Source organism: Rhopalosiphum padi, chromosome 2, assembly GCF_020882245.1.
Source record: "Rhopalosiphum padi isolate XX-2018 chromosome 2, ASM2088224v1, whole genome shotgun sequence".
NCBI classification, from domain to species: Eukaryota; Metazoa; Arthropoda; class Insecta; order Hemiptera; family Aphididae; genus Rhopalosiphum; species Rhopalosiphum padi.
The window spans coordinates 78,605,528-78,632,026 of record NC_083598.1 but is presented as its reverse complement, the minus strand read 5'-3'; the positions used below and the strand labels follow the sequence as shown (position 1 = coordinate 78,632,026).

Genomic DNA, 26,499 nt, shown 5'->3' with positions numbered 1-26,499 from the left:
TTCCACGCGTCGTACATTAATGGCTATGTCGTGTGCGACAAACAATATTTAAGATTTTTGTGTATCTATGTAAATATTTTATTAGGTACTAACCTCCGTTTTCCAAGAGATATCTGAAAACCATATATCACCATACCTTACTGTTTTAAAATTATATTAATTATTCCATTGTCTTGTGACGGAAAGTAATTATATTATTTAGCAATTGCGAATAAGTCTTAAGTGTAAGATTTTTCTTGAACACCTGTCCATTTTATAAAATATAATATAAAATTATGTGCACAAATCGATTTAGTATTGTGACTTAACTTTGTAAGAATACTTTAGTAATATTTTAAAATATTATATTATTTATCGCAGACTTATTCTGACCAAGCCAATTGGCAATACGTAGTGTTAGTTTGTACTATATTATTATCATATTATACTATACATATCTCAGTCCATTTTCATTTATTTCTTTAAATGTATTTATTGTTCATAACAACCTATGGATATGAAATGTCGTAGGTAGCTATTTACTATTATTATTATTATTATTTTTTAATTTTTATAATAATTCGATTGCAAATGTGATCTATCACAAATAAATACGATATTGTATTAAACGTTTTTGGATGGTTTTAAAAAAATAGATATATTGCTTATTTTTTTAATACATTTGTATTTTATCTATATGCCTATATAAAAATATTTATGTCCAAATCTTGAACTGTTTTTGGTTTCGTTTAACAGTTTTTTTATTGAATAGGTTTATTTTAAAACTAAACTTTTTAATAACCATCAATAAAACAAAAATTGTATAAAAAGTAAATACCTATTATATTATTATATTATTATGTATTTGTATTCATTGAAAAACAAAATTACATATTAACTTTTTTTTTTAAGGATTTTCAGATATTATGTCTCTAATTTATTTTTTATTTTCTAATTTATAAAGTAGGTAACTAATACTAATAGTACCTAATGATAAACAAATATTTTTGATTCATTGCCGGTAAAAATATATTGTTGACTTATCAATTATAAATAAGTTTTCTCTCTCCTAGAACCCAAGCTTTTTATTATATACTAAAAATATATTGAGTACAACTAAATTAATGAAGCTAACTTTATATTTGAATTCACTTTGTATCTGAATAATTAACAGTTTAATATCCTCGTGATTTTTACATTTAAAAATACTTTATGTAACAATATTATCTTATATACTCGTATGCAGTCAAAAAATAAACTGTTATTATTTTCACATTAAAATAAATATGAAATTATGAGGTCTTATAATACCATATAATAATAATTTTTTGTATACAGTTAATTTTCTTATTTATCCTTATGAATCACCAAATGTGATATAATGGTGATGTAGTTTTATGAATTTAATTTTCCAAGCAAAGATAATATTAAGTTAGTCAATATTTATAAAAAAAAAATGTCTTCGTAAACTAATACTTTTGAATAATTATTGTCAATCAATAAGAAGCTTAAACCATAATTAGGCAGCAATATATCAGTCGTAGGAGACATATTATTACATTGATATTTACTCAAAATATATAAAATATTTGTCTTACTTGACATTTTAATTTAAAAATTATTTAAGCTCTATGCTTTAAGTAGGTACCTATCACAATACATAGTTTACAAATAATTAAAATTATTTATTATTACTATTCATATTTTATCATTAAGCTTAAAATATGAATAAAGGTGTTTTTCAAAATTAAATATCTATCTTCAGCTCTACGAATATCACGAGGAAAAAAAACAAATGTATGGACAAAAAATTAATTTAAAAAAAAAGACACATAAATTTAATGTGAATTTTCCGATTTTTCGTACGATCTTTGTTTGTAGTGCTAATGAATATTTTCTTGAAAACTACTGAAAAGTTCTCAAAATAGCCTATAGGTATTAAACAAATTTAGTTACCTACCTAATGAACTGAATTTCTAAGAAGGATTTATAGAACTTTTGAAACTTTGCTTCCAAAAAAATTAATTATACACACAATTTATTTTATCATTTATATAATATTTCATTTGTATCAAACTATATATATATATATATATATATATATATATATACTCCCGGGTTAGGTGTTTAAAAATGTATATATTTCACAATTTCATTCAAAGGATTAATAAGATGACACGAAAAAGCCAATCAAAAATTAACTTCACGTTCATAAATTCAAATATTTTTCCAGACTTTGTGACAGTGCAGCATTGAGTGTACATTGCATAAATAAACAACATGGGCATATTCAGATAATATATAAACTATTAATTAATTATCATTTACAATATACCCTTATAACTTATGCTAATTGAACTTCTTCCACTCAGTTTTTGTTTGGCAGATCGTATAAATGATACCTATATGCCATGTGTGATACGTGTGTTCATAAATAAATCACATTTTACTCAACACAAAAATTAAAAATATAAATTTAAATATCATACAAAAATATATTGTTTTATTCAAACAAAATTATTATAGTTTTCACCTTTTGATTATCCCTGCAGCTTGCGATACTTCTCCGAAATACTTTTTCACGTGTATTTTATTCATTACCTATTTATTTTAAAGTATAATAGTTAAGAAAATTATTAAAAACCTCTCTTTGTACACTATAGATTTATATAAAAAAAATTGAAAATGCATCGATATTACAATAATATAACATATAATAAACATTATTAATAACATGTTTATTTGTATCTTAACCGAAGCATTTTTTTCAATATGTTCATCACTGTTGATACATTAAATGTTTAGCGATTATTATGCAATCGGCATTAGATTCTTTAAAAAATGTATAATTATTTTTATAATTCTATAAATACGCAGATATTGTTGTATTAATAGATAATAATTTATAATACTTAGTTAATTTTAACTATCAAATCACAATTCGTTATGTACTTTTATAGATCTGATTTTACTATATTTCATTAATGTATAATATATATTTTTATTTTCCACTCTTCAATAACTGAAGAAAAATGTACACGAAGAAATATTCAGGGTAGTACGATCCCCCATATTGCCCCCTCTCCCTTAAACACGTGGAAGACGTTCATACGATTCGTACAATTTATACGAGTCCATTAATTTACTTACGCCGTCATACCAAAATATGGTGTCCATTTAACGAAATACTCCTCTCCACCATCTTATCACCTCGTGCATATATATTATCAGTGGCGTACGCAGTGGAGAGGATGTGGAGAACGGTCCTTCCCAACGGTCTTTTTTTACCTGAATACCATATTTTATTGATTTCAATATTTTATCTATACAAAATAATCAACTATGTATATTATGTACCTCTATTATTATTAAGGTCTATAGATTTAGACGATTTTTCTTATTTTATTTTAACATCGTTTTTAGTTGAAACCGTAGAAAATATTTGTGACCACCCGGTGTAATAATACGGTTGTAATGATTTTATTGCATAGATGTGCGACTGCGGTGACTTTCCTGGTTATCGCCAACAAGCAGCAGCGGCGGCACCTCTGTACAAACTATAACGGTCACGGTACTCGGAGACTAGCGTAGTTCGGCGCACAAAATGAGTCTGTTCAACACGTCGTACCTGATGGGCAACGACACGACGGGCGGATGGGGTCCAAGGTATTTTTTCACGTTCTACTCGGAGTTCGGCGACGAGCAGGCCGAGTCGGCTGTCGAGGTGACAGTGTTCATGGTAATATTCGCCGCGTCCGTCATGGCCAACGTGTCCATCGCTTGGGCCGTGCTCAGATACCGGGAGATGCGCACCGTCACCAACTGCTTCCTGCTCAACCTCACCGTGGCCGACCTACTGTTCGCCGTCACCACGCCGGCGCTAGCCTACGTCCGTGTTCGGCCCGACTGGCCGTTCGGCGATTTTGTATGCCGGTTGTTGCCTTACTCGCAGGTGCGTGCCAAAACTAGGGCTTGAAATAAATTTCGAATCGTTTAAAAATCATCAAAAAATAAAAATTCATTTCCAAATTAAAATTTGTTTTTTTATGATATTCAACATGTTTTATTAAAAATAATAAATAAAATCGATACTAATCGGTCTATAGTTTATAAATACAAATCAATTTAAAACTAAAAACAATTAATAATTTCAATTTACAATTTAACAACCGCTTATAGGAATATAATATTATACATCTGTAGCAGGTAATTACTAATTAGTAATAAATAATATTTAGTTTTCTTTGGCCCGTTTCAAAGCCGCACGAAATGACGAATATTATGAAATGCACGAACGACAATAATTTTCTCGTACATATCAAAATTAGAATATTTTAATTGATATATTAAATAAAAAAAAATGATGTTAAGGTTTTACCAATAAATCATAAAACTATTAAATCAATATTGCGCAACAGTATAAATGCATAAAGCAATAAAATATTAAAATAAATACTAGTACCTACATTATTTTAGATTTAAATCAGAAAAATTATCGATAAGTAAAATTGAAATTAAAATTGTTAATTTCGATTACAAGCTCTGGTCTATACAACATAAATACAAATAACAATTAGTGGTCGAAAGATAAAAACTAGCATGCATAATACTGTATAGGCCTTGTTTTTTTCTTTTTTTTATTCTAAGACTAACGTCTATATTATGTCCCCTCGTTCAAAAAAAAAAAAATCTCGAGTGAGCTTGTTAAATCTGCTTGTGTTTACAAAAACGTAATATATATATTTATTTATTTATTAAACAAAAGTTATGCTTACATATTGGGCAATAGCAGTGATTGAATTTCAATTATTATATCGGGCGATATATATACAGTTCTTTTTACATTTTAAAAAGATTATTATTTATTCTAGTATTTAAATTGAATATAGATATATTGTATTTAATGTGTTAAAAACGGTAAATTCTTGTAAAAAGTAGCGAAACTTACGTTATACACAGTGGGAAATTATTATTTTAGTCTTGCTAAACGCTAAAACAGTTCGTTACTTCCATCCACCGCATATATTATATAATATTTTCGATTCGTATAATTTATACAATTATAAATACGAGCGCGGATCACTTATCTTATTACGTAGATGTAACATCGGATAACATGAAAAAATAAATATATAAATATGTATTATAGATTATAAAATTTTATAAAACATACTAGGTAGGTACTAATTGTTTTTAATGTTTGTTAAAGACTTCGAGTACCTATCTATCGCGTGCGAGTTTATTGACTTTCGCTTAGAGGTCGACATCATCGCCCTGATCGCCTCGAGGGTTGCGTTGATAGAATCTTCTAAATTATCTTTATATTTCCTGTCATCCATACCTTAACGTCGTCGTGCTACTCAAACTCGCACTTTCTCACAACTCAATTTCCAAACTATGGATAATCATTATTATCATTATTTTACTTAATATAAATTATGATGTTATTGTAATACTCGTTAGAATATTATTTTGTGATGCCTCCTTCGCACATTTTCCGTGTAATAATATTAAGTGTATACTAAATACGCGTGGAACGTGCATACTTGATACCTACTACCTATTTAATACATGTATTATATTATGTTTATGATCTAGTCGTACTAACTACTTCTACCAGATTTTAGTCATTTTCAAAACAACTCAATCAAAATATGTTATAAGTGCAAAAATATACTTGTATAGTTATACGTAATATTCAATACACGTGCATTTCGAATTGTCTAATTTATTATTTTTAAACTTTGAAGTCGATATTAAACAAAAAAAACTTTCGATAAAATATAAAAATAGATTTTTATAATTCGGGTCCTATATATTCGGTCACGTATCCATTATGCTCGTCACGTTTCTGAATAAACACTTTATTATGTATAATTTATAATATATACATGCGTACAATGGGTATTATATACTATATATACTTTTTGTCTTTTTGGAGGAATGTATACACTGTACTGGTGAGATACTTCTATTTTATTTAATTTTTTTATTTTGTAATAATGCAATAGTTATCCGGTTGTATGCTCATTAGTCATTACACGGAGACGCCCGCCACCACCACAAAGTATCTAGCGTCACTACTTGCTGTTGTTTAATTTTTTAATTTCGGTAAACTAGGACTCTAAAATTAAATATAATTCCCACAAACACCTTTTACAAAATGCGTATGCAGTGTGTTGGTATCATTGTACGTACACGGTAGATTCACAATAATAATTACGTTTAATGATGACGTAACCGTCGCCTACATTCAAATATGTGACTTCTGAATAGGTAGGTACTGATAAACATAATGTATACGCCTAGGTTAAACAAACTACAATTTCACTAATAAACCGCTATTTTCAAAATATTTGACATAATGCATACCTAGTCTATTATGATATGTATTCTTGTACGTTCTGACCTGATGTGTGCATATATAATGAATGCGCAGTATAATATTTAAAACACAAAAAGTCAATTAGTTAATAATAATATTAATATATCACATAGAACAGCAAAAACTGGTAAGCAAGAAAAACTAGCTGACTGACTAAGTAAATATAATCCATAAAAAATTTTAAACCTATTTTTTTTAACTACCATCGTATATAAGTGCCATACCGCTTCCACCTTTAATATAAGTATTTGTTAACTTCGCTCTTTGACCACTACGAGTAGTTTTTTTTTATATTCACCACAGTCTGGAACTGCATACTTTTCTCTCCTTCCCGGGTCTACTTGGTTCTCTTATTTTAAGACGAAAATTGGTTTTAATCAATTAACCAAGATAGTGTTGGTTTTGTTATTTCCAAACAATATGGTGAAAAACTTTTCATTCTTTTCTGACGTTTTGAAGGACCTTGGCACGAGTATTATAACGCTTTCTTATATTTTCCTCGAAGTATGAACACAAAATCAGTTTTCTTTAGATATTTTCTAATAAACATTTTATACTCGTATATTAAATTTCTGTTTGAAAATTTCTTCCATAACACTTCTTAGGTTTGATACGAAGGTAGTAGAATTAAACTCTATTTTCTCTCCTTTGAAAAATTCACCAGTTAATTGTAATTGTGAGCCATTGACCAGTGCTTATAGATATTATTTTGTAACACTAGAATTTAGGCCTAATAAATTAATATAAAAATACTCTATCAAACTTTTCACACTATGAGTCATCGTTGCTGCTTTGGCGTAGTGATGTTTCCCAGAACCACTATATCGAGGTCAATTATCTGGAAAATTCTAAATTCATTAAATTTAAAGTTTCAAACAGTTGAGTTTATTTAAACAAATATAATATGAATACTGTGGAAGTTATAAATATTTTATATGCACGTGTATTACGATGATTGCGAGTGTTTTTTGGACTCGATTTAAGAAAACTATACTGATTTAAACATCAAACCATTTGTTTGTCTTTTAAAGTTTGAACAAATTAAAATCATATTTTAAAAAAAAACTTAAAGTTTAAACTGGATTTACTTTGTGATTCAATTTTTTTAAATATGACTTGTTTATAATAATTTCAGTTAAATCAGATTCGATAAAAATAAAATAAATAAATAATATTATTCTAGATAACCTACGTATAGTTTCTATCGAAATGGATGTGAAATAAAATACAGTAAGAAACTACATAACCTACGTATATGACTTTTACGATCAGTTTTAATAAAATAAAAATAAATTTCCAAGAAAATGTGACACAGTAAAATTTAATATAATTAAACTTTACGCTAACTATTATATGATTTTATTGAAAAGAACTTTCATTACCTACAGTTCATATACATCGTAATGTTCTTTTTTATTTGAAATTGTCGTCGTTGTACTCAATGTCCTTTTTAATTTATTTCTCATATTCCGCTATATATATATGTATTTAAATATTAAAAGTTTTTCATGCAAGTTACATGCCGATGGAAGAAACCAATTCAAAGCAATAACGAATAAACGATATTTTTGCAACAATAAAGTATACACAATGGCATTGATCATTAATTGATTTTCACTCCTTTGTGTGGCTAAGTAATTGAAAAATAAAGTCATAGTAATATTGTCGTAACACGGTTTTTGAGTTAACGCAAGCCGCAATGACATTACTCATTAATATTTCATAAAACCATAAAAAAGTTTTGTTCCGTTTTAAATGACCGTAATAATATGCGGACAAATGATTTCGATGTTAAAGTGAAAATTGTGTACTTGTCACCATAGGGCTAGGATTAATGCATAGTTATTGGTTCGCGAAGTTCGCAGAAAATTTAATGACATTATTATGTATATGGTGAAATAATTACCTAGCTCTTTTGAATATGAGGTATACATAATATTACCGTTAATATTTTGCCCTAACGTAAAGTGTTAATAATTAAATGAAAACATATTGTGCGTAATATGTAGTTGATAAAATAACATAAATTAGCATAGTGCCTTTAGACAATAACGTGTTGTTGACGTTGCTCGAAAATTTTAATAATTTAAGAAAAAATATACAAACTTGCGGATTCTACGAATAGATTTGGCAAAACTCGATTTAATAATAATAATTTTGTATTTTTGATCAGTGGTTCCTAGACTCTGCTGTGATACCATATTATTATGTTCGCAAAATTGCTTTAAAAACGATTATAATTAATCTTCTTTAAATTGCCTATTTACTTGAAATTTCGATGACACTGCACTACATATTTTTATAGTTTCAATAAACGTTTAACAATGTCAAACACGATCCTACACAAAAACGTTTATTATGTGCTGCACCGTAACGTTTCTCAGTACATAGTGTGGCCTGATTATATGCAATTAAATTGTTATTAATATAGTTATGAATTATGACATAATATAATATTAGCATGACTAGTCAAAGTGGTCAGCCGTGATTTTAATATTATAATAACGCGTGGATTTAAATACAAATTGCATTTGTTTCTAAATGTCCTCAGACATCGCTTTCAAAATACAAAATTCGTTTGATACAATTAAAAACTTAGAAATTAAAATTGTATTTTGCAGTTTTTGTTTATTTTGTAAATATGGATAAAATTTGATCACAATTCTGAATTCACCACAAACAATTCCACGTAAAAGAAAAAAAGAAAATATAAGTAGGTATTATTTATTTGTTTTCATAATATTATTTTTACTACGATGTTTTTTTTTACGATATTTAAATCTGTGCATTATTTACAATAAATATAAATTAATAAAATCAATTCAATTACTTATCGATTCAACTTTGAAATATTACAATTTTATTATAAATCTGCTAGTATTTACTATAGTTATTAAACTAATGGACGGTTACATATAAGATACATAAGTAGAGCACAAGTTTTTCAGGATATCCTTTGTCATTTTACTTTGCACAGCATCTAAACTTTAAATCGTAGTAATAAAATAAAATATACTTATATACATTTTTAGAAAAACATTCTGTTTCTTATTTTATGAAATTAAAAATATCAAATTTATTAATAAAAAAAACTTTAATTAAAACCCAATAATATAACTACTGATAAAAATAGTGTATTATTTTTAATATACCTAAAATTATAAATACTTCAAACTAGACATACAATAACATAATAAATTTTTTTTTTATTAGTAAATTGATATAAATGCTATATATACTCATAAATTAATGAAACTCAAAAAACCTCAATTTGGAATCAATTCACGTGTATGAATGTGTGAAAACCAGTTCAGGGATAAAAACGCTTGTTAAGATTCGAAAATAATAACACACCGCTGGTCGTTAATTAAGTTTAATAATAACACATGCATTAATATCATACTGTTAAAATTCAAGGTTACTTATGTACTTTTGAAAACAGGATTGCACGCCACTGTCACAGAGATATTTCCCGAAACACGGCAATTGCATTAAACTAAATGTCACCCATCAAAAGTTTTTCGAACTGTAAAATTCTACATTGTGGTTTGCTCGATTTGTTATTAATTGTTTGAACAATTTTTATCGGTTTTATTTTAATTTGTCTTTCGTCTACCACAAATTAAAAAAAAACTTTTACATGTATGTAATATTTAAAATTTATCGACAGAAATAAGGAATATATAATGTATCCAATTCGTGACCTAAAATTAATTTTATTAAAAACAAAAATTAATATCTGCAGTATTTTTTAATTTATATACATACTCATCATTTACAATGTTTACACAATACTACTAAAATAAAATGGTTTTCAATTAAGTGGAACGTACCATTTATATAGATTACTGTGCTATGTTATGTTGCGTGTTTATCCAACGCAGAGGTCGACAGTCCCGGACCCCCAGTCTTTCCATAAAACCCCTTCATTAGGAACCCAATATTTTTATTATGCATACGGCATGCAGTTTATGTATGCTGATTATACGGATAACATTGAATTTAATCCATGTTACTTTTATGTATTTGAAATTTGAATTGAGGCCAGTTTATTATCTTAATATATTTGAATTGAGACCGTATAGATAAGATATCTAACTGTATATATATATATATAGCCGGTGACGACAAGGTTAGGCAAAATTAAATGCATTTTTTAATTCGAGAAATCCAAATATTTTTATTCTTGTTGACACTTTTCTGGGGATACATTCAGGTATATATATATTAAATTACGAAGCAAAACAATAAAATCATATGAAAAAAAACATTTGAAAATGAACAATTTTTGCGGGAGTAGATAAACAAATTTGAAAATTTTATTTTTTTAAATTAATATTAATTAAAATTTTACTAGCAATTATTTAATTTTTACATTATTATATTACTGCACCTAATGATTATTTCTATTATTATTTTCAATATTTTTTTTTAGTTAATTATGTTTTTTATTCTTATTATTTTTACTATTTAAAATAAAATAAAACAATGTAAACAAGAGAAAATAATTTTTGGGAGACTAATCAGTCAACCTCCACGTGGTGTCTACTGGATAACGTTAATAAGCTGAAAAGACTCAATTCAAATAACCTAAATATATTGGTCGGACTCGACTCTTATAACTCAGAAGTATTTTTAGGACTCAACTCAATATCACAAATACCTACTATCTGTGTCCTATTCTATTATATATACATAATATCTAAATTTAAAATTAATTAGATGATGAGACCTAATATATAATATATATCAGATCAATTTATGATATGATTTTTTTAGACCTTGAACATTATTTAATTAAAATATGTCTGATACACTTTTATATTAAATTAATAAAATAATGTATGGTAGGTATAGATAACAGAAAAAAGTATTGAGTATGCCACATTATTCTGAAGATGTTATAAATGTAGCGTTAAATATGTGCAACTGGTATAGTGTCGATATTTCGTTTAGACAAGAATAATATTATTTGAGATTGAATTCGGTGAACTCGGTAATCATATTAAACAACCAAATATTTCATGAATAATTTTAAGTCACATCTAAACAATATTAGATGAAGGCAAGTAAACAAATATTCAAAAGACCTTCAGCAAAGCTAGTGGATTCAATCTACAATAACAAGAATTCTGTGATTATCTAGCTTAGAAAATGTAAAATAATACGCATATTTGTACAAATAAATATATATTTTACTTCCATAAATCTCTATTAATTATACTTTGAATGTAATAATTTTTTTATATAATATAAAACCGATTTTAATACATTATAGTAAAAAGGACTATATACTTTATGTTGTATCAAAATATATGTGCTCGTAGAACATTTTGTGTAAGTTTCTCATATGATTTACTTTATTGACCCAAATATTGTACTTAGTATAATACGATGTAAACAACAGATTTTTGTTTTTATTTGATTAATTTTCAATAAATCAAAAATGTATCAGCAAAGTACGAAGATAACAGACAGAAAGATTGAACAGTTTTTTAGTGCATCAACCCACATATTTCCGGTAGATAGTCAATTTGAGATTTAACTTTTTTCTGTCGCTAAATAAATATATAATATTATAATAAAGAATAATTTAAATTTAATTCAAATAACCTCGTCTAATAATACTATACATAATTAAAAATCAAAAATTAAACGTACCTAGTTGATATTTTGAGTTCATTATTTTCCAGTATGAATGTTGACATATTATTATTACAAATTATTAATGTAGAATCAAAAATAAATTTACATTTATTGTATTATTATACTTATCTATACGTGGTGATTTAAAATACAAATTTTAATGATAATTTATCATAAATTTTTTTTTTTTAAACACGAACAAATTAAATGTCTAACGCAACTTCAGAACTTAACTCCGCAGGGAATTATTTTCTTTATTATTAATTTACATCAAAAATAAAATTACCTTTATTATTTTATATTAATTATCTACAGATAGGTACTGAGATACCTAATACCTAATATATAAAAGTATTAAAGGTACTAAGTATACAAAATATTCAATTATAATAATACGTACTATTTTATGTGCGTGTATATTTATTTATTTTATTTTGATTTAACTCAACACTCAACAGTATCTTATTGTTTAAAATATATAGAAAATGGAACTAAATAATCTTAATTCTATTAAACTCCTAGAAGGGAGGACTAAAGTCACATATTTGTCAGTTAACACTCCACAGTGCACGCTAAAACCTCCTACACAAAATTGTATTTAAAATTTAAATGGACAAAATAATATATCTGTTAACCGATTTATATAGGTATATGTGTGCGCGTGTGTGTGTATACGCGCGCGTGGCGTTATGTTTTATAAACAACAATTATAGACTTATAAATTTAAATTTTAAACATATTTAACTTACGAACATTATTTTCAAACACATAAAATATTCTTTATGATCAATATGAACTGACGTATGGAATCTCTGTGTGATGCAGTATCACGTGTATGGTCTGATAGTCATGTCCGACGATTTTTTAATTTTTTTTTTTTAATCAGCTGCAATGATATTTTTGTTTACGCATAGTAAAATATACATATAACATACAAATATTAACAGACACGTGTTATTGTGCTATACGGTGACAAAACTGTGTCGTCATCAATGCTGGAAACCATTTATTATATACTTTTTATTTTTCGTCGGTTAGACTTTAATGTGTATGTATGTATAATTTATACATTTATCTATATATGTAATTTTTTTTACGTCATCCTAGTAATATAAACATTGCATGTCCGTTCTAAATATAATATATGATTAATAGTGGTTCGTCATAACTCATAATATACAGGGTGACTTTTTAAGCATACTCACCCCATTTCAGATTCTGAGCGGAACGATGAATGTACTGATTTTATAATATATTTTTCTTTTGTGGATGAGTGCCCGATAAGTTATGGTGAAATATTTTTTTTCCTCAAAAAATTGTTTATATTTCATTTTATTTCAAACAATAATAATAATAGATATAGGTACTTGATATTTTCACCAAATATTTATATTATCATTTTCATTATACGATCAAATTTCCAAAATGTTTTGACTTTTTGAATTATTTATAGATATGAGAAATCTTCAATTTTTTTAGTTTTTCTTTCTATAAATGTCGATTACAATTATTCACTGCGTTAAAATTCTCGAAAACTTAATTATTCTTATATGTTTATAAATATATTAAAAATACATTGGCACAATTTTTTTAGTATATACATTTGAAGCAAGATTTTAAAAAATTTCGTAACAATTAAAATTTTAACTATTTTGTAGTTAAAAATTCATTAAAACTTTTTTTTTTGTATCTATGTTTTGAAAATTGTATACGAGATCCGTCATAAGTAGTGCATACAGAAACCATAAAATCTAAAAAAATAAAAATAAAAAAGACAATTATATTATTTTTTTTATAGACATTATAAGTTTCAATTTGTACAAAATTACTTATTTAAATGATAAAATAATATTATATTTATATTATTAATATCATTATTTAATAACGATATGTTTATTATTTTGTTATAATTTAAAAACATTATTCGTGGAAACTTAAACTTTTATATGTTTTAAATTATTATGAATTTTACTATACGATATGATATTTTTGTTTTCTTTTTAAATATTATTTATTTATAATAAGAACTATAAATATATATTTATTTTATTTTACGGTATTCACAGAAAAATATTATTAAACTGTGTGTTATATAAATTGATCATTAGTAATAATATAATAAAAACTGCAATATTTTTGGAAAAATTATATCAATTTACTATAATACTAAAAGTAAAAAAAATACTTTAATAACTTTATCAAAAAACTATCACTTAATATAGGCTGATAGACCGTTTCCGCTCAGAATCGTTTTTCGTATAGAATGATATATGTATATATATATATATATAACATATTATATTCAAATTTAACACACCTATAACAGTGACTTAATCGACACCTAATGTACAGCAAAGCGGTAACACCTTACCTATCTTTTTATGTTTGAATTATATATTTATCAAAATATTAATTTTTAGAATTTTTAAGAGTTAACTAAAATATTTTTAATACTTAGATTTTGCACAATATTTAAAAGGAAATCCTTTTATGATACCAACATTAAAAATTTTCATTTGAAAAACCAAAGTTGGTATCATCACAAGATACTCTATAAATGTTGTGAAAATCTAAGTATTCAAAAACATTGTATTTAACTAGGTGCACTTAAAAATTCTAAAAATTTTAATTTTAATATATTATGCATAATTTTAACATAACAATACGATAAGCATGCTTAAAAAATTATTATGTTTATTATTATATAATATTATATTTTTTTATTTTATTTTACTTGAACAACTGTAGTTTTTCTGTTGAGTTATAAACCGTTATTAGCTCGAAAAGATTAGTTATCTTTTTTTGATCCGATAGTCTAAGCACTTCCTTGGTACTTGCATTAAGTTTCATTGGATAACAGAAGCAGGATTATTAGGTAAAAAACAGAGGAATGCGACGGGACCATTTATGCATTACTTCGGTACGTTTGTTGTAGATAATTCTTAAAAACGACGTTATAACGATCAAATAGTTATATTATACTGCAGTGTTTACGTGTTTGTATATACGTTTGTGATAAATCCTAACTCGCTTGGTACATCGGGAGTCCGGGACACGTCTGCATGCATTATACATAAACGTTTTCGATTATACACTATCGTCACGGTCTTTGTTAACACAGTCATTTATTATTATCTCCGGAATGATTAACGCCTGCGGGTTCACGTGTGCAGTAGGGGTTGAAAAAAAAATGACATCGTACACTACGACTACAACACAAGTCCGCGGTGTAATATACTACACGATATTATAGTACAGCAGATTGGTATTCTGCACTATTAGTTTAGTATGTGTATGTAATATCGCTTGATATTGTCTGGTATACTTACAATGTGCGCATCATTTTTGTATGTATACATATAGGGTTAATGCAGCCGAATTAAAATCTATTATAAAGTCTCTTTCGACTAATTGACACGGCGGGCGTACGGTAATTGACCTCCAGTAATTATTTCCCACATCGTATACATGGGACATTTGGACTATAAAACATAAATATCCTATATAGGATAAAAACAACGGCTCCGGCTGTCGGTGTATTCGTCGTAATTTCTGTGTACGAAAAAAGAAAAGAAAAAACCATGACATGATTTATTATCATAAAAAAAAAGAAAATTACAACTGAATAAAGTGCGAAACACGATTTAAATAAAAAAAATTACATTATTGAATTATTAAATCGAAAAACCCATCGCCAAAAATTATATATATTTATAAGAATATCATATGACAATCCAGAATAAAAAAAATCCAAGAAACATTATTATCCAACCTCACCGAATTAATTTTGTATAGATATTACGTATTTATCGATATTTCATAGTTACCATTTTTATATCGCATGCATTTATAGTGTAATAGTGTATATTATACAATTTGTTAAAGCTTTTCGTATTTTACTCACTTCTACGTATAGTTTAAACAAATTTCCAAGATTATGTGAAACTATTTTGCGCTCTTCTACTTCTGCCACTTCTACCTAACTTAATATTCAAATTTTTCAATCGTTTCCCAATAACCATTTATTTTAGAATGATTTATTTTATACTCTGAATAGTTTTAAAAAAACGATTAATCCACCCTTCATATGTATTATCAGTCCTTTATTTATTTTATAACGTTTGATCGAATTAATTATTCGTGATCAATGTATTCGCAACTGGATTCACACCCATGAAATTATGAAAACAATTCAAGTAAACAAATAAATAAAATTACATCAAACTCGTGACAACTTGTCCGAGCTGAAGTAGTATTAATAGTTGTATTTCCACCAACATATTTATATAAGTATCCTTATATTATTATATAAATATATAGATCTAACCTTAAACAAACCACAATATTTATCTAAAAAAATTAAAACGTCTTTCGCTTGTGATGACATGGCCGCACCTGCTACAGATAATAGTGTAGTATAACGTCTACTTAAATCTATACATATAAATATAAAATACGTATTTTATCTATAACTCGAATTGGATTGAATCAAAGCGCGGTTGACCATGGGTGAAAAGTTGTTTTTGTCGTGATTTGAGTTTCAAGTGCGCGTAGGACGCGACGTTGTGTATATTATTATGTTCTATAAATCAATGTAATATTATAAATTGAACGAATATACGACGAATGGATTGTGTTCTTACAGTATATATGTATATATATATATATATATATAATACATATGCGTATACTACAGAATAATATAGGATCCTTTTATTTTAATTCTATGACCGTGTATGATATCATATTAAAAACAATCGCGAAACTTGAAACTAATGAGGAATAGTTTCTGAGCGATGATATCGTATTCGGACTGATCTCGTGACGCATTCGCTGCAGCTGTGGTATTGACGTATTGTTATACCTGCACACTGCACACTCTATACGTTGTTATCTTATTGTATTATTATTATTATTATTAATATTATTTATGATAAAAGATATAGATTAATTTGAATTTTGAAACTTTTAGCTGTACCTTTAATATATATCCTTACTCGTATACACTCATTTGTTTCTCTAGTGTAGCTGGTAATATACAAGTTACATGCATATAATAGTATCATCTTACAGTGCACTATGAAGTATGAATTTACACACGAAACAGTTACCAACTTGTTATATCACTTGTAATATATTTAAGATAAAGTTAATTTTTGCTTTTATTATTTTATTATCAAGTTGAAAAAATAACAAAACAATAAAATAATTTGTTTACGAAAGAAAAAAAATATTTATCAATAATGTTTACGAGTTTATTGTATCTAAATATAAATGTTGCCACCTACACTTTTCCGAAATAATATTGCATTGTTACCATACTACTAACACACGTATTATTGCGATTGCAAAGATCAAGGTTTGGTCACAACCATCTTTTAAAAGTTACTACAAACATAAAAAAAATGCATCACAAAAATACGTATATAGGTACACGTAGTTATATAATTCAACTGCTCAAGTAGAACATTGCAAATATACATGTGTATTTATTAAGTATTATTATATACCAACAACAAAATATCAGCTTCTCCATTATGAATTTAATACTCGAATTTAAATATTTTTATGATTATTAATATTGTATACAATACAATATACTATAGTAGTGTAGTAATATATTTAAGCTCAATACAAATAATAATTTAACTATTAAATCGACTAACTATTGAGTGATGTATAAAATGTAAACGTTTGATATAATATACAATATTTAATGTGAATAATATTATTCGCACTATTCGTGCAGTTGATATAAATCAATCAAATTGATCAATTATTATATCATAAAATGTATATTACTTGCATTACTTGCATTCATTTCAAGTGTACATATTATATATGCACGAGGTCGAACAATTTAATACATTTCGGAGTACTTTAATAATTATAAAAATAATACGTTATTGGAAATTTATATAAAACGACATCAATTCAATATAATATAATACTTGTTGATTTTAACAACTATTGTCTATTTACTTAAGAAAAAAAATTCGATTTGATTATTATTATTATATATTTATGATTCTCTGACAAAAATAACTTTCCTAATTGAAAATTAAAAATGGATTTTACAACCTTACTTGTAAAAAATGTCTAGACTAATTATTACATAATTATTATTTTGTTTACCTGTATTGTTAATGTAGTTTCACAACTCGCCAACCAATATTATCATTATTTTGTTAATATATTTTATCCTTGCTTCCGAGTTTCGAGGTCAATGAAAAAAAAAATAACTACTTACCGTTAAAAGTTTATTAATTGTCGTCGTTAAAAATTACTGTTAATATTAAAATTATACATTTTTAAATAAATAATAAATTAATAACTTATGGCATTTTTATATAGTATTGTATCTCGTATACAAACATAAACTGTTTTAACTTATGATTGAATAGTCGGGCCTCGTACAGTACCTATTTACCCTTTAATTAACGAAATAAATAATATTTTCTAATAAAAACTATATTGCTAAGAACTTGGGTCAGGTATTATATTTAATACCTTTAAATATACTAATTAGCTATAATATTGATTTATATTATTTGGATTTAATTTTCCGTATTACATTAAATGTATAATAGTATAATGTATATAATTATATAATGTCTTATTTAATAAATACATAAAATGTATGTTTTGAATGGAAAATATATTTTATTATTTTATTTTTCTTGTATTTTTATTTAATTTACTAATTTATTTTGATCGTGAAAAGTAAAAAATTAAATAAAATGTCTACACTTATATGCATACTAACATATTTTTATGTTCATATTTATATTGTTAGGTATTTGAAGTATGTACCCTTTATAAGTATTTATTATTTTTTTATGTAACTTAAATTCTCTAACAACAAAATTTGGGTTAAAATTATTATTGTATTATATTGTTAGTACCGAATAAATAAAAAATTAATTATTAGTCAACAATAACATGATATGAATAACACCTAAGACTTAGGTCCTAAGTACTTGAAAATACTTTTTTTTACCAAAATACCATACATGATATGATATATATATAAACGAAACGTAGTAATATTTTCAAATACAATTACTTCTGTAATTACCGTCTAAAAGGAATTCGCCGAAATGTATAATAATGTGACAAATTAGTCATTTCTCTATCACAGCTGTGACTTGAGTACATCAAAGTGACGCATGATGCATGTTATTATATTTGATATTATTATGCTCTGATGCGGATGGTTATTCCAACTCATTATTTATAGCTTAAATAAAAATCACTGAACGAAACCATTCAAATATTTTGGCTAACATAATGTATTCGCAAAACATAAATGTATTATAAAATTATAATATTATATATTATGCAGTGTATTTCACATTTAGTGTACGTCAAAAATGGAGGAGATTAAGTAAAGATCCTTTGCAATATCCACCAATTTTGTCACTCAAAATTAAAAATACTATGTATAATCATTATTGACGTGTACTGTACAGTGGAAGGGTATTGTGGTTAGAACCCCATAATCGTGCGCATCGACAGTTTTTGTATTTTTAAACGACGCCACGTCAATGCATAATAATTAAATAATGTCAACAATCGAAGTTTGAGAATATTTGGTGTACCTATTATAATATTGTATACTAAAAACGTATCATAACTTAATGCATTAACTAAAATCATTATTCATTATTAAATATAATATTATTATTATATATTATTATATAAATATTATTGTAAAATAGTAGATACTTAATTAATATATTATAAACTTTATATAAATAAACACTCACGTTCGTACCTAAAAAATAAAAAAAATAATTTAAGAACTATAATTAATCAACAAACGTATATGCACACATAGGTATATAATGGTTTTTGTACATTTTGTTAGATTCATAATAATTGCCTACATTGTACATTGAGTTTAATTTTGTTTTTATATAATTTTTTTTTTTGTTATTAAGCTTTATGGTGACCAAATAAAGAATATCATAATTTGTATAAGTTTAAAAGAAATTAAAAGCTTATTAATTTAAACTCTTTTATTTATTTATTTAAACTCTTGGAAAATGTAGGTACATATTATAGTGGCAGTGCCTTCCGCGTGTGCAATATATTTACATAAGTACTCAACGTTTGAGATAAGTTTGAATACCATATTATTCTATACGAATATTAATATATTTATTATACTAATAATTTATGAGCCGTGTTGTTTCGTAGCTTAAAGTTCATAATAATATAAGATAAACTAGCGGGAAGTAGGAAATATACACCTTAAGGCTTAGGCCCAATATGTTTTTAATTTATTTTATATTACCAATAATTTACTTGTAAATCGTATTTTCTCTCTCTTATCCCACGCTCTAATTGTTAACATCGTCGTCGTCTTGTTTGTTTTTACTTATAATATAATAATCATAATAGCATTCATGTTTAATATCATAGGTACTACTTCTCTGAGTTTAACAATTGCCGAAAACAACACAACGATTTATTTTTCAACAATGTTTTTAATATTTATTTGTTGTTATCGAGCCAATTCATTATTTTGCGAGTGCTGTGCGCACTTATACAATGTAATACATTACTACAATAAATAATAACAACATAATAAAAATGCTATCTTTCTTTTTTTTTTTATCTAAAATCACTCAGAATATGGCATCCGACAACTTTGTAAGTACATATCACAGTATTTAATACTTTTTGATTATTAGGTTATAATGGTTATATACCTTGTCAACTTCTACGATAAATTTTAATTATTTTACAGAACATAAGAACAGCTCTCAATTTCAGAACAATATTATATTGTCATGAGCGAATGTTCTTCTCGTAAGTCTCAGATTGGTCGACTTAAAGAAAAAATATTGAATCCATTTTCTGTCCTAAAGCAATTATTCATTCTCAAATATAAATAAACATTCCCAATCATATCGTCACCCAATGACTTAAAGGTATTATTATCCGGTTACAGATACTCAAGGTCAAATAAAATAAAATCAGTAGAACAAACGATAAGTAATCTGGATAATATTATAATTAGGTAATTAATGTGACGTAATTAAAACTCTTTCCACTCTATACAGTGTATATTTCATATTCATGTCAACTTTGATTTAATAAATAATATAAGTAATATAACAGTTGTAACAACTATATCTTATTATAATTATTAAAACATCAAGATATCGAATCAATAATCAATATACTTTTCCGTAATATTACACCAGAAACAACATTTAAAATGTACGATCAATAACAATTATTATATCATCGACCGATGTCCTACCATACGATAATTTACTATTATATTTAAAGTTTCTAGCTTTATAGGTAATTTATAGGTAATCGTACAAATTTTAAATGTAAAATAAAATACTAAAAGATTGTGGTTATGAAGGAAAATATCCACAATACTAAAATAATTGTCATCTATCTAATAATACATAATTCTATTATTTATTGCGCGGAATACGAAATTAAAATTAAAATTAAAAATTAGAACATCGTATTATATATATGTCATTATATAGTCTTTATTTATTATATCGTTAAGAATATAATATGTTCTATTATTTCACATTAAATTGATTGCGAACGATTATAAATGATAAATTTATAATATATGGCAATCGGGCGATCATGAATCGAGGGTATATAGAATAAATTCAAGTACCACATATATATTTAAAAAATTTTTATGAATATATTATATTATGTGTATAAGTAGACGTAAAGTTTTTAAAATTAAAATATATTTAATACTATACCTATTTTATAAAATGTACGTTTTTACCCATCAAATATTATCATAATTTATTTATAAAATCAATAAAACTATAAAAGAGAAGTATAGCTCATTAAAAAATAATCTAGTTCAGTATAAAATATAGTATAATATACCCATACCAACTATTACACGATATAAGTTCTCTATACCTTGCAAAACGTAATAATAATTTCCAAATGGAACTTACGCTGTAAAATATTTTAATATTAATTCTTATTCATTATATTATAAATTGTGGTGTATACTATTGAGACATGTTGCGATTTCAATTTTAGTTTATAATATATAGTTTGAATTATTTAATAATAATATAATGATTTTGCCACAAATTGCCAATCCCTATGTATATATACGCACGTTCACCAATTCACGCATATTCCATAGAAAATAAGGGCCTCACGTCGTCACTAGACGCGACAAATATTTCAATTTAAATGTACAGTTCAATTCAAAGAGATCGCGACCTCGAGCATATCTGCAAACATAACCATAATTTTACTGAGTCAATGAAATTGAATGTACCTGGTTTAGCTATGGTGACTGCAACCGACAATTTTAGACCGGTCATAACGACACAAACATTGGTTGTTATCAGTGGCGAATCCAAGGTTGAATTCTGGGGAAGACCTTCTAAAAAAATACTACTTACCTACTTAGTTGAACGCAATATTTTTTAATCATCTTATATTACGAGCTGTTCTTGAAGCTGTTCATATAACACAGATCTTAAATTAATTTATGTGTTATAATTGACGTATTTTAGTATCATGTTTATTTAAGCAAATCCAAAAAAATAAAATATTGTCAAGCGAATAGTATGACAACAATTTTTATCAAATATTTTACCTTGACTTTCTACAAATGGAATAATTTTTAAAATATTTTAACTCTAATCAAGTTATTTAATAAAAATATCGCAGATTTAATTGTCTATAATATACACAATTTAAATCTACGATATGTTTTTTTTATTTTTTTTTTTTCTATTAGAGTCAATAAAAAAATATTTGATCTATCGAAAAGCTTAAAAGTTTAATATAAGATTCCTCATAAATTATTATTAATAGAAATAAAATAAAAGTTTAACATAAATCTACAACAATTTTTTATAGGCGTTAAAAATCAAAATTTTAACGAATTTTGTCAAAATCGCGAATAAAAATAATTTTGTACTTATACTAGTATAAGGTTGTCAGATAAGCTACTAATAACGAAGTCGACACGTGCTCTGGTAGATGATAACGGATTTCCAAAAAGAAAATAGCACTGACCGTTATAGTCTGACAAATTAAATATAATATTATATAATATCACGATCGTGATTGTTTCGAGATAATTTTAACGTGACTTTTTCGTCGTTTTCGCAGTTCGTTTGCGGTTTCGTGCTGCTGTGGACGCTGACGCTGATCAGCATGGACCGGCACCGGTGCATCGTCGTGCCGCCATACCGATCTCAGCTGACTCCCCGCCGTGCCACCGTGCTCACCGTGCTCACGTGGCTGATCGCGCTGGCGGTGTTCATGCCAGTGCCGTTCTGGTTCCACGAGCAGGCCGTGATGGGCGGCACCGCGGTGAACGTGTGCACGCTGGTGTTCCCCAAGAACGACACGTTCAAGATGTCCATCGTGTTCACCGTGTCCGTGGTGTCGCTGTCCTGCATCCTGCCGCTGTCGCTGTTCGTCTACCACTACCAGCGGATATTCCACAAGTTGAACAAGACCCGACGGCGGATCGAACACTCCGTCTCGCATCGGTCCACCGCCGTCCACACTGCGTCCCGGAACAGCCTGTCGCCGCCCACCAACGGTTCCACGCCGCAGGTACGTACACGCGCATACGGCATACGGTTAGGTCTTCGCGTCACGATATACGACGTACCGGTGGTTGGTACACCGTGGTATACGGTAACGATAATACGTCACGTGCCGGTCAGGTTAGATGTAAAGTCGAGCCGGACGCACAGCCTCGTCGTCTGTCGTGACGTGCGCTGTCTAAAAAACAGTTTTGAACTCGGCCAACTCGCGGTAGATCGTGGTTAGTGAATGATACCACGATTAAAACGACCAATCGGAATACCATAAAAGGGGAACGCCATACGACAGACGACGTAGCTGTGAACCCGAATTCGTGGTTTGTGAATCAACGCGGAGCTTGTTTGCATATTGGTGTGGCTAAACGCGTGTTTGCTACTTCTACCGGCAATCGTTCTTGGCATAGTCAGGCACTTCTTTCCCATTGGGCATTTTGGGCACGTGCCTAGGACCCCGCGATCGATGGGGCCCCCTAGCTCCTGTCAGATCATCAACTGATAAGCGATATTTATTATCAATAAATAAACTTATTTCGAGAAAAATCAAAGAATAATCGCCTAATAGTAATAATAATAATAAAAAAGTGAAAATTTAAAAATAATTTAAACTTAAATCAATCTAGACTATTTTCTTTCTTTTTATAGCAATCGTTTACCTCATGAAAAGAATAATGTTACATATATTATATTGTTACATATATTTATTTTGTATTTACTCGTACCTATCTGTGTAGGTTTTTGTTGAATCTATTATATTGCTACAGTGCTACTACAGTAGCATTTGACAAATTTCGTCTCACTAGCCCAAATCCCATAACCATAACATAATCAAATACTGTAAATGATGTACAGTATTCAGGGACGTACGCAGAAAAAAGTTTTGGGGGGTGTTTTTGAAAATCAGTTATAGAAAAATAGAACTTTTTTTTTAATAAACATACGAAATTTTTTAGCTATACCTACTTAAGTACTACACCTACTTTTTTTGAGTATAAACATTGATATAAAAAAAAAATATTACAATACTAAATCTAATTTTCGCGAAATTTTAGCCATTATGTTAAGAATATCTTCACTAAGAATGTTAAGTCTTTTGAAGATTATAATCTTTTAAAAGTTTTATTATATAAATGGAAAAAACAAATGTTATACATATGATTAAAAATGAATTAGTGTAGATCGTGTGGCGAGTGTTTTGTACACTCATAACCATGTATCGTTTTGGTGCGTAAAATGTACGGTCGCCCGACGATTCACCATTCGTCTAACGTTTTGGTATGTAATTTGCATTACCATCACACGAGTCAACCTCGTGTGTTATTGGTGGCGCATCAGTTTCGTTATGAATACCTACCCGTTAAATTCACTATTATACCGGACGACGCATCACATCGAAATCGCGCGTCTTCGCCGGTGATGCAAACGCTAGCCGGTCACCTTGTAATTGTTCCGTTGTTATCAATGACGTATTGACGTTAATATCACATAACAATATAGTCCGTGACCGGCAACTCACTCGACGTTAAACGTTTTTAATGTTTTTATCGTCGTTGTCCGGCTTCTTCGCCGGCTGTTCCAACTTTTATACCATTTGTCGTTATACCTTTGTACGCGCGATGCAGTACATTCTCGCTCTGACTATATATACCGTTATCCGTGACGTTTCGTGTCCACCGAGCAGTCGGTCGCATTGTTACGTAACGATTAATTGTCGATCTCTCGTAAATTAGTAAAGATTGCTATTATAGCTGCTGTTGGTGCCGTTATAATAAGGTAGCACTCGGTTGTCCACTCCGGTACCGCTTATAATACAGCGACCGGGTCGCCGTCGGGCCGCTCGATTGTAAAAGGCGGGTGCGGTTCGGCTTACCCCCAGTGTAACGCGTCCATATAACCTAGCACGCGACACCCGTGAACTCGTCACTCCACGGGATGCCGGAAAATGCGCGTTAGTGACTTATCGCCAAACTCCGTGCCTCCTCCTTCTCAGGGGTACCTACCCCCTGTCGTCCTATCCGATGGCTTCAACTGAGAACTGCAATTTTACGTACGTCGTCGGTTCGTCAACTGCTGTATCTTCAATGCACGAAATCATTGTACATATTGCGATAATATACGATTACCGATGATTTCGTTAATAACAACAGTGAGTCGGTGCACCTATTCGATTTAATTTATGTTGGCTGATTCGTAGACTGCAGCCATATTTACTCTCGTGTGGTCGTGTTTAACGTTTGAACTCTGAATTGAAAATGAACTAAATTCTGGTTTCGTCCGATGCCGTTGCCTTCCAGACAACGAGTACAACGTTTCTTTTTCTATTACTAGCCAGCTATTATAGTGTGATGTTCGTTATTCTTACGAGGATTTGTATTATTTTGTACTGGTTTTATACTTTTAAGAGGGGGTCTTTTTTATATTTAATTTCAATTTAAGTCTACAGACATATTTTTCTAATGAAACTAGGTAATTTGAAAAAAAAATCAGTGTTCGATTCAATGACTAGAAATCGTCATCATTTACAATGAGTAGTATTTGATATAATTACACGAGTAAAATGTATAATACTACATATTATATTAAATATTAATGTACATATATAATTGAACGCTGCAATAACACACTCGCTCGCCGATAGTTATAACGGAATGCTACAGCGTCATCAGATGAATAGTATTTATAGGTATATACAATATATATATTTATACTACTCGACAAATGAGACAATTTTTATACATTTTATTACAGTAGACCTTTTGATCGTTATTAATTGCGTCTAGCTTTGTACTGTGCAGAAAATTATACAAAAAAACGGACGTATTCGTATGAATAAACATTTTAAAATAATAGTCAAGTTTCAACAATTAGATATTTCATTATTGATGTATCGTTTTTTTTTCTTTT

At 27.8% G+C, this 26,499-nt stretch overlaps 1 protein-coding gene across 1 annotated transcript in view; it reads left to right on the top strand.

The window, feature by feature from the left end:
- Positions 1-26,499, top strand: part of LOC132920954 (kappa-type opioid receptor-like) — a 45,523-nt gene that overhangs the window by 6,067 nt on the left and 12,957 nt on the right. The window contains exons 2-3 of the mRNA XM_060983710.1: positions 3,471-3,931; positions 23,153-23,605. Of these exons, the coding sequence (XP_060839693.1) occupies positions 3,584-3,931; positions 23,153-23,605 (801 nt within the window). The 5' untranslated portion in view covers positions 3,471-3,583. The remainder of the gene's footprint in view (positions 1-3,470; positions 3,932-23,152; positions 23,606-26,499) is intronic.